This window comes from Zophobas morio, unplaced genomic scaffold (assembly GCF_036711695.1).
Source record: "Zophobas morio isolate AGI-343-1 ecotype UQ-CSIRO unplaced genomic scaffold, CSIRO_AGI_Zmor_V1 ptg000381l, whole genome shotgun sequence".
In the NCBI taxonomy this organism is placed as follows: Eukaryota; Metazoa; Arthropoda; class Insecta; order Coleoptera; family Tenebrionidae; genus Zophobas; species Zophobas morio.
The window spans coordinates 183,023-193,901 of record NW_026972485.1 but is presented as its reverse complement, the minus strand read 5'-3'; the positions used below and the strand labels follow the sequence as shown (position 1 = coordinate 193,901).

General features: G+C 36.2%; 2 protein-coding genes across 5 annotated transcripts; one reads left to right on the top strand and one right to left on the bottom strand.

The window, feature by feature from the left end:
• On the top strand, positions 1–2,606 carry LOC135120456 (uncharacterized). The gene is made up of 10 exons (XM_064044760.1): positions 1–77; positions 574–729; positions 782–868; positions 921–1,049; positions 1,103–1,216; positions 1,325–1,416; positions 1,482–1,663; positions 1,712–1,963; positions 2,019–2,315; positions 2,532–2,606. The coding sequence occupies exons 2-10, from the start codon at positions 652–654 to the stop codon at positions 2,597–2,599; spliced, it is 1,299 nt and encodes a 432-aa protein (XP_063900830.1). The 5' UTR covers positions 1–77; positions 574–651; the 3' UTR covers positions 2,600–2,606.
• LOC135120458 (uncharacterized) lies at positions 2,407–4,576 on the bottom strand. Of its 4 annotated transcripts, XR_010278625.1 has the most exons (9): positions 3,848–4,576; positions 3,642–3,764; positions 3,509–3,592; positions 3,320–3,446; positions 3,152–3,262; positions 2,916–3,105; positions 2,688–2,728; positions 2,529–2,625; positions 2,407–2,468 (listed from the first exon to the last, which is right to left on the bottom strand). XR_010278625.1 is itself a non-coding variant. In XM_064044762.1 (8 exons), exons 2-6 carry the CDS (start codon positions 3,954–3,956, stop codon positions 2,918–2,920), a joined length of 825 nt encoding a protein of 274 aa, XP_063900832.1. In that variant the 5' UTR covers positions 3,957–4,083; positions 4,271–4,576; the 3' UTR covers positions 2,541–2,625; positions 2,688–2,728; positions 2,916–2,917. The 4 variants fall into 4 exon arrangements, 1 of the variants encoding a protein (XP_063900832.1); XR_010278626.1 differs by having other exon boundaries at positions 3,201–3,262; positions 3,642–4,576; XR_010278624.1 differs by having other exon boundaries at positions 2,418–2,468; positions 2,588–2,625; positions 3,642–4,576.
• Between the last annotated feature and the right edge of the window lie 6,303 nt (positions 4,577–10,879).

The following is a 10,879-nucleotide window of genomic DNA, read 5'->3' as shown; positions in this document are numbered from 1 at the left end:
ACTATGGAGTTTGTCTGCCGGTATTCCTGATTAAGAGCTTGTGTTTTCAAAGTTATTGACTCGATCGCATTAGGAAGGTACTGTCTGTTCTTTTGTTTCTGTCACATCCGTATATATGTACTTTATATGTATATCTTAACTCAGTTAAGGGTTGACTATAAGCCTCTAACTTTCGGTTTATTGCCTGGGTTCACAACTCGCTGGTGACAGTGACTTGAGAAACAAGCTGAATTATGCCATTAGTATGCAATGCTACAATAGAGCGCTAGTCTAAACTACCGACTGACTCGTTGCCACCCGTTTATATAAATTTAGAGTTTTATGTAGTAAAAGGAAAATATAAGTCTGGACCCGATTGCCAATTATGAGCGACTAATTCTGTTAAGGGTTCGTTGTCAAATACCATTTAGTTAAAGCTTCGCGGTCTTCGTTTTTCGAAAAAATGTGTAAGGAAAACAAAAGCCCCCAAAACCCTCTAGTGTTCTAAAAATTATGCATAAGAAACTGTTAAGGTTTTAAAGAGACCCTGGAAAGTAGTCGTCTATCACTAAAACCTCTTTTATATATCTCAAGACCGTGGGTAATAAATACTCTATACTCAATGAACCTTATATTAAAAAGTTGGCCGCGCTAGCTGTTATCTAATAGTTTATGGAGTCTTCAAAGGCTGATTTTAATACAATTTCCTGCAGTCATTCTGAATTCAAGGAACACGAACTTCTGGGAAAGGTCCCCTCTTACAACTTTACTCTGACGTTGTCTATCACTTTATATGATCCAGTTTTGTAAGAACTGTGGTCTTATTTTAGATCAAAAAGAACTAGAAAGCAAAATTGAAAATGAAACTTTTTTTACGGGAAGGACTAAAGTTGTACTTGGTGTGCTTTGCGCTCTAATGTTTTCTACTCCTCTTTTTTAAGGATTCAATCTTCAACAAAGACTGGAAAAATCACAAAACCATTGAAAACTTGGCTGTCCTGTTAAACATTAATAGTAAAAAAATAATGCTTAGAAGTCGCTATATAATGTCGGAGCTTATGTCAACTAAAGTACAAAATAATAACTTTTTTTATTAAATAATTCTTTGTTAAAACAGTTATAGACCCTACCTGCTCGCTTAGCAAGTGGAAATACAGCGGAAATCGTAGCAGCTTGTTGTTTGCAGTTCGCATGCCTTGAAAACAATATTTTTCTTGATAACAAAGAGCTTGCTGGAGTTTATCTCATTATATATATATATATGTTTATTATTTGGTGCTCAGAATGTTTAAAAAACTTTTAAAACTGCTTGCTCTTTAAGATTATTTTTTTTTTGATTTATCAGGCTGCTGACTGCGACTTTTCTAAATTAGTTTCTGCTTTAAAATTTCTTCGAAAATTATTGTATAAACTTAATATTGCCCCGCAAATAGCAAAGTCCTTACAACCTAAAAAAAAACCTCTAGATTTACTCGTTTATTTTTATCTGTCTATAATAAAAGAAAAATTGACATAAGTGTTAGAGCGAGATCAATAGTAGAAGCTCTGTCGGAGTCGTTAAAAAGAGATTTCGCCATTAAGAATTATAGAATTCTTCAAGATATATGCGATTTAGCAAACTTGGCAAAAGCCCATTACATGTTTGAAGGTGTTAGCGACAACCAGCTCCTGGCAGTATGCATTAGTTAGTGCCTATACTTTTGCTTGCGTACATATTTATGCATCCTTAAAGCTGTAGCTCTACAACTTCTCGGAGTGGATTATGCCTGTGCCAGACGACTTTCTTGCGAACGGCTAAACATTTCGTTTCGGTCGCTAACGACCAAGGTCAAGCATTATTACCAGTCGCTAGTGAAGTTGTTAGAAAAACATTCTTTCGCTTGTGCCCTGGCTCCCCCGCTTTTAAGTGTAAAGGGTTTGCCTAAAAATAATGTATTTTTATTGGATGTTAAAGCTGCCTTGAACCACTACAAAGAATGCCCAAGTAGTTGTACATTTTAAAGTTAATTTCTTACTTATACAAGTATTTTGCCATTTAGCAAAGGACGAGCTCCTAACAGACCCTGAGTATCATTGCCTTTTAAACACTATAGTTGCAACGAACACTAAGGCGTCAAGTAAGGAGCTGGATAAAAAAAGAAATTTTGCCGACAACTCCCAGAAAGCACCACACAAAAGTGACCACGCGAGTTTGGTGGAGTCCAGCAGTGAGAATCAGCAGCGTCTGTTGAAGGTCGCCCAGTACAAGGAGTGCGTCCAGAACCGGAGATCCCCGGAGTTAGCCCTTGATGCCGAGGACCTCGTGGTCCTTAAGCTTGTGCTCTACGGCCTTGAGGGTAGGCATGTCGTGCATACTACAAATAGCCTCGTGAAAGTTCATGCGGTTAGGGGTCGTTATTAATACACGACCCCTGCCTTTTATTGGCAATACAACTCGGTTGTTCTAAGTAAGTTTTATGAATCTTCCAAGAGGAAACCTGTTGGATGTCCTAAAAATTAATTTAGCCCATCGCATTGTTATAATAATTTTTTTTATCATTTATAATCACAAGATCTAATTTGTATCGGCCAATGGGAGGAAGGCAAAGATTTAATCCAACAGTTGTACCGAAAAAAATAGAACTCCGCAAATTGCTTAGGACCGACCTTTAATTTATTGTTTCTTCGTTAGCCATGGTGTCTCTCTTCAGAACATTTATTAAACTTACTAATTTTAGTCCTTTTCTATGCCCCAGTTTTTCTCAAGAGCCTAAGTACAATAAAAGTTAAAGCTCGTTTACTATTCTTAGAGCGTTGCTTTTTAATTTATTTGGGTAATGTAAAAGCTATTTATACAAAAATATAATACAGACAGAAAATGAACGTTATAAAAACCGATTATTTGAAAGTGTTAGAAAACATAAAGGCAAAGCTATATTTTTAGAAATTTTCTAAACCTCTACTGTAAGCTCAGCTTCTTTATTCGTCGTGCGTAGATCAACCAAGACAAAAAAAGAGCAAGAGAAGCGTTTGTCAACTTTAACTCGTTTATAAGCTTCTTCCAGCTTTGTCTTTCCAATAAGAGCGCCAAGAAAGGTATGTTCGAGGTTTGTGCTTCCATATCCATTGATAATGAGCCGCCAGAACCTAGATCAGTTTTACTTGATGCTTACGAAAAGAAAAGTTTTTCTACCTTTACGAAATCTATAATCCTGGTGAGCGCTCCCTATTAAAGCAAACACACCGAACATACCAAATAAAACAGTTTCACAAGCATACATTGTAGTTAAAGCCAGTCCTACACCTGTTTTTTATTATTAGGAAAATGACGTGCGATCAGCAAATATCACATTGACTTTACCAGTAAAGCCAAGACTCCAGAATGCTGGGTGCCGTGTAACTCTTTCTAGACCACTCACTTCGTTAACCAAATCGTGATTTGTTTTAAAGTCTAAAGGGCAACGAGGGTGAAAATTCCACTCTCTTAACTTTGAAAAAGGTTAAATATCAGTGTAACGAAAAGTATTTAACAAAGTGAACACATCTTTACTTTGAACCCTTTTTCTTGCAGCTCCCTACCGCCATCACTTCTTGAGTTTGTTTCTTTTTCAACTGGTTGTATTGCAAAAGGGGACTATAAATGAATTAGTTTATAAGTTATTTTTTAATAAGTGACCGAATACCTGAAATTTAGGAAAAAATTGAGAAAATCCCACATAACCAGTTGAAAGTAAAATGAATCCACTCCAACGAAGAAGTCGATTACGTTGAACGTTAAACCAGATAGGTCCTTGTCTCCGGCCGTACTTGAAGTAGCCGTAAGAAACAAAACCGCAGGTAAAAGTGCTTAATAAGGAGTAAAGAATATGATATTTTTTATCACCAATACGTTGTATAATAATATCCCGGTTATGTGAAAGTAATAAATTTTCCGCGATGAACCCAATCCATCCGTAAGTAATTAGCTTTAACCCTTTATGCTGTATGAAATACGACATACAAGATCAGTCGTGCTCTTCGTAGCTGAGTTAGCTTTTCAAACTTGGCAATGCAGTACCTAATCAGATGAAACAAAGCCCTTTATGAAGCCCTTTAAGGATCTCTCAGGGGCAACCCGAATAAACCCTAAAGTTAAAATTTTCTTCAAATAGTTTATATATTACTCGAGCTTTGTAAATTTAAAACAGAAGGATATAGGGGAAGACGATGAAAAATGGCACATATATATACATATATACACGATAGGTTCACGTCATGGTCACCCTCTAATAACCAAAAGAGAAAAGGTAAGGTAAATTAAAGATACAGTTACCATATTGCAACAGAAAGGAAAGCTATTTGTGCGTTCTGGAAAGTATAACCTACTCGCCTTCGCTAAAGCTCATCCAGTTGAATGGCTATGACGAGAATACCCCTAGTTCCTTTTCTTTTCTTGTGGTTTATGTCAGAACGCGAAGATTAGGTTGTTCTCGTATATTCCTCAAGTATTATCCCATCCGAGTTTTCGACTCGAGTGTTCTAGCAGCGAGTTTGCAGGGTAAATCGCCACAAAGAAAAGCGTAGACAAGTGGCAACGTAGCAGCTTATTTAAATCACTAGTAAGCAGCAGTCTGTCGGGGGTTTGTAGTCAATGTCACCTCAATCGGCTTTCTGTCAGCAAAGTTAAGGCTAAAATTTTCACGGCCTCCATGCCCTATCAGTTAGGGAATACATTTGGATGATGCGATAGTACCGCCACACCAGAATAAACTACTTTTCCTTAGCGTCGGCCAAAACCGTCCATCCAGACTTGCGAAGTTGCAGAGCACCACCCAATCGTCCGCTTATGGGCGCAACCCGCTGTTAAGCGCGACATTTTCATCAACATTTCGCCTTTCTTGCTTGTACGCTGTAAGCCTTCTAACGCTAAAGTCTTATGCGGCGCGGACCCAAAAAACTATTTGCTGTCGTCAGGTTACTTATCGTTAGAATTACTCTTTAAGAAGAGCAACGTATTCCACCACAGCAAAAATTGGGCTAAACGTTATTTTCAACTCGTGGCTGGTGACGAGGGGTTTGATAAACCCCATATATAATTTTTTTTTTATAGATAAATTAACAGGAACAATTTTAAACCTAATTGTTGTTAATTCAGGTTTCTTATGAAGGCATACATAAAAATTTAAAATACTAGAAATGTTTATAGATGTAAATTCTTATTGTTATATATATTGCATACAAAATTGACACTGTGTGTTATTTCAATAACAGAACTCATTGAAACAAGAAACTAACTGTGTAAGTAATACCGCTTTTAATGGAATATCCTAACAATTAAACATTCATAATATTTAAACAATAACTATTTTCATAAAATCTATTGAGAACAACCCACACACCGACTAACAGTACAGCTGCCCCAAAGTGAAGTGCTACAATTAAAATAAATTCGGCTTTCCATAAGTTGTGGACGATGGTATAGGTTTTTTTTAAATTTGAGAATTCAGCTGAGGCTCTGCAAATTGTATAGAGACTTAAGATATCTTCTTAAACCTCTTCTGCGCATAATTTCCAGGAAAAAGATAAAATGACACGTAAGCGTTGACGAGGCTAATGTGTTGAAAAGTAAAGAAAATAGCTTGAGGCCATCGGTTGATTCGTCAACTAGTAAAGTAAACTGTACATTTTTTGTCCCAACCCACAAACCTCCTTTGTTTTCATTGTAAACTCGATTATTCCTTGTTTTCCAGACATTGGGTAAATACGGCTACATTGACGAACTTAGAAAAACCACTTCATTCTTATTTGTCGCGAAGGCCATTAAAGTGAGGTCTTTAGTAAAACCGAAACGGGCGGGAGTCTTCATTTCCTTCTGCAAAAAATATTTATGAAGTACTTCTCATTGTTCTCTTTCAAGGCCCCAACGAATGTCAGTTGTTTCTTCTTTAGTTCAGTGCAAGGAGGATGGATAAGAATCATTTATCAGAAGTAATGTTTTGGTTTGTTCCATAGGTAGGAAAAGCCGAACGTAAAATTAAGGGAGTCGTTTGCCTTATTTTTCATCTTCAGAACGGATAAGCCCATCGCTATCCACAACAGTATAAATGTAGGCATTCAAAAAGTAGTGGGTCTTCCATTGTTCAATACTATAATTTTTAAATCGTGTTTTCAAAATTTATTTGGCATCTACAAGCGGAATTTGCATCGCACCCAGGCATTTCGTCTACGCAAACGTATTCTTCAATAGAGTAGCATTGTTGAGAATTTTTACAAACGTTTCAGATAACCTAAGATGTTGCAGCCGTTGCATCAGTTTTATTTCTCTCTGCTCTAACAGACGCATTATCAAAGCGAACGCATGCCGAAATGAACCAGTGTTCGCTTCAAAGAGAGGATGCAGGGGGAAGATACTACCGCTAATGCTGTATGTAGCGAAGAGGACTTCAAGATCTTCATGATTGGATTTAAAGACTGAACATTCATCAAGATTCCTAGGAAGAAGGCTCAAAATTTTATAATATTTACATCTCTGTAATCGTATATATCTACTGAAGAAAGCCGCAGCCTAACCTGCTACAACTTTTCTTTTGTCCGTTTAAGTTTTTCGTTCAGTATTTTATTTGTGAACAATTGCTCTCAAGCAGAAACCTGAGTACAAATAATTCCCTCTCCGTCTTGCTGGACAAATGAGAAGATGTGTATTAATGACATACCACCTTGTTCGGACGTTGGACTTTGGAACTTCTGCGGACCATTTAAAATTGTTCTTTCCATAATATTCTTTAGGGCTTGTCTTCTGCTTTTTTTCTGTAGTTGGCTGATCAACATCTTTCAAAAATAACTCCTCAAGTTCAGATTTCGACGAGTTCCTCTTCGGAATCACATCCATGGTCACGAACGGGGCCCTGGTCAACAATGTCTTCTTCGTCACCACTTTAATCTCTCTAACTCATTTTATATATTTGTGGCCAATCCTTAACACTGGGGTCATCCAATTTCACTACACGTCTTGAAAACGTGATAGCCTTAACACATATCGAGGAAAAAACAGTAACGTAGATAGTGAGGTGGGGTTTGTAGTTTTTTTCGAAATTATACATTATTTAGCGGCATGCGTTTACTACACCGGTAGCGAGCGAACTGATTGAAAGATATACAGGCTGTGAGCGATCTTCCATCACCTATAATCATGCAGTAACATATTTTCAGAGGGGTTTGATAAACCCCACTTCACCAGTAACAGACTAACGGGGCATTGAGCGGTTGGTGTCTTAAGCGGCTGTGATTGCAAAAGAACTGAGCAACGTTATTAATTGCGTGTCGGTGGTTAACGAACTGCGGGTGGGGAAAAAACAGTTTTTCTACAATCTGGTTCACAGTACGAACCTCAAAGTGGTTAGCGCACTTGTTAGGCGCTATCATACTTTTTATTGCCCAAGATCTTCAGTATATATATCAAAAACACGGATTCAAACAATTAATCACAATGATACGCTATTCATTCATTTTCACTTATTTTAAATAAATTTCTTTTTGAAAAATTACTTTTTATGGTGGTATATTTCTCATTAAACACAACCCCTTAAGCTAGAAAGAATGCCGGAGCAAAATATATTTAAATTAAGATTAGTTCCATTTTAATTTCATTCTTTAATTTAGTAAGTTATTACTTAAATCTTACAGATTCTATAGAGTTCGGAGAGAAAAAATATTTTAAGTAAAACCTAGTTTTTAGGATTAGCGACTTCCTGACACCGTGGGCCGAATTCTAAAGTTCGGGAACAATATAATAGACCAAAAGATACCAAAAACCTCAAATTAATATGTAATTAAGAATACTCTCAAACATTTTTAAATTTACCAAAATTTTATAAATTTTATGTATAAAAGCGATACAACCCTGAACTAGAGTGTCGTCGTTGACACACGGAAAGCTCTATCGGAGTATCAGTTTGGATTTCGGCAAGTGCACGCAACGACCCACCAGCTCTTCCGCTTAACTGAAAGGATCACTCGCGCTTCTAACCATAAGAAGGCAACAGGCGCTGTCATCCTTGACGAAAAGGCGTTTGGTCAAGTTTGGCATGAAGGCTTGCAGCACAAACTGCGCTTGTTATCCGTCCCTCATGGCCTTTATCACGTGCTGAAATCATATCTGAATGGTCGCGTATTCAGCGTGCGCGTGGAAGATACTCGTTCCCTGCTTCGATCTCTGACAGCAGGGGTCTCTAAGGGATCACTTGTCTCGCCAATTAAAGGCCATGTGGTAACTGCCAGAGTAGTCAATAACAGAAAAATACAATAATTAACATCAGAAATTTTATCTAACTTGTTTTCACTTCATGCCGCTAAAAATGCGAGTTGTACTGAGATTAAGTCTTCAGTGAAAATCAAGAGACACTATCCTTCAACTAAAGCTATAATAAGCAAGCATAGTATTTTAGCGTTTTAGAGTATTCAATGGCCAGCTCAACCACAAACACCCCTATTTGTAACTTTGCTGGCTCCATAAAATACTTGGTCGTTGTTCTATGGAAGACATGAAGCTATCGTGTAGAAAGCACAGACAAGCACTGAACACAACTACTTTGGTGTATTTTTTCTCAAAAGCGTTAAACACAACTCCCAAACAGTATTGCGAATTCAGTGTACATACCCCTCCACCTGCACCCCATGAGTCGGCAATCATTTGATGTTGACAACTGCAGAAGAATACTGCAGAAATTAGCGCTGTTAAAACGATGCCTTGACAATTATCTTTTTTTATTTGCTAACCTTTGTATAATACAAGTGTGTATATACGTTTTGTAAACTGTGGGCCTAAACGGGTATAAGCGGGTCCGATAAATGTGCAACAATTGTGGAAATCTTTTATAAAACCTTTGTTTTGAGGTCTATATCCTCCCAAATATATATATATATATAATTATATAGAAAAAAACCTATTTAAGCCAACAGTTTACAAAACGTATACATACGTTCGTACCCGTTAAAGATTTAAGAAGAACTTCACTTTTTGGCGCAGTGAGGAATCTAACGAGCGCTTCTACAAGGGCAATTTTGTAAGTATTACTGTTATCACCGTGGAAAGCCATAAACTGAATATTTATATACACTCCTTTTATAAGCAGTACTGCGTCTTGATGGAGGCCCCTGCTTTTTACATGAGGCGATCCTCTACGATTTATTAGAGCGGTAATTCTCGCTGGTCCATGGGCACTCGCAGGATAACTTACAATAAATGCTTATCCGCTATCGTTCTATCCTCCTGCAAATAAGCATCGGAGTTCAACGAAAGGGCCACTGCATTAACTTATTCTGTAATTTAAATCTCTTGCAAACGGATTCTAAGGCTTTCACGGTCTTGGCATTATTGATCTGGCGTTGGAGTAGCTAAAGAAGGCCGTAACGTCAAAGGTGGTTTTTTGCTCTTTCTATTGTTACTGTCACTATGGAGTTCTGAGTATTAAAATTGTTTTAAAAAATTTTTAGGTTAGTTCTTATCTCCACACGAAAGCTTAAGAAAGTTGAAGTAACGAAGGATCTGGAGTAGGCATCCGCGGTCGCGGTACTGCAGTGACAACTAGTGGTATAAGCCTCGCCACAGTACTCATATTTGGCTTTACGCAAAAAAATTCAAAAAAATTCAAAAAACCTAGTTGACTTTGGTTGTAGTAATTTTCTTTTTACTTCTTTATTATAGACGGTTTTAAATTTTAATAATTAAAGGATTTTGTCGGCAATCAAAACTTTTACTTTAATATATTTTTATTAGAAGCCCACTTCGCGTTGTTTCTAAAGTTATATTTAATAGATGTTGCAAATATTTTTTTAGGCGATAGCAAATTCTTTTTTCTTTAAATTAGCAGACTATAAAGTAGAAGCATCCTAGTAAAGTCTAATTTGTTTAGTTTTCATATTATTAGAAGTATCGAACTCTTCTACATCTTAACACTGGCATGATTTTATAGCTGTTTGAAAGCAAGGTTAATATATATAAGTAACTTGCTAAAAAAGCATCAACCATCAAAACAAAAACCGAGTTGTCATAAAGAAGTTAAAACATAATAGCGAAATGATCCAAATTTTATAATAAAAACTTAAAAAGTATAACTAAAGAAGTAGTTGCTAACGTGCAGCGGTAGAAGTTTAATTTCCTTGTTTAACTGAAAACCTCAGGATAACTAAATGTTTAGAGCTAGCCTTCACACCAAAATAATCGTCCAAGAATTATTCAATGTTATGATTTGCTAAAACCTCAGGTCACATAACTACAAGCATATAGATTGTAATTTTTAATATTTAAATAAGCTAAAACATAAACAGGTGAGATGCAAAATTTTCAAAAAAAAACTTATTAAAGTAACTGCTAACGTGCAGCAGTAAAAGTATAACAAACTGCTATGTTAAATTAAAATCTCAAGGTTTATAAATAGTTAAACTGTAGTTTTTATGTAATAGCAGGGCTCTATCATCAGAACACAAAACTTCTAACATACAGATTGTAAAATTTAATCGAGTTGTTATAAGCAAGCTAAAACATAACCAGTGAGGTTACTAAACTTATATAATAAAAACTTAAAAGGTAAAAAAATAATTTCTAACGTGCAGCAACAATGGTTTAAATGCTTTGTTATAGTGAAAAACCTCATATTTATATAGTTAAAGCTGTGGTTTTTTAGTGGGAATTGATTTATAACTTTTTTTCTATATTCTTAAAAAATATAGACCTTGGTTTAAGTTTTTTTCTGGATGTCGACACAAGCATGGTTTTTTGGCTGATTCTACTATTTTACGCGCTTTTTTTATCTGAGGGCGCCCCTTCCCTTCTCGAAAGAATTTATGATAACGAAAGTTCTTTGTAAGTATACCTCGAATATATTAAAATATGAAGCATGCGCTTAAATTAATTAATAAATTTTAGACGAACGCTTACGTTTCG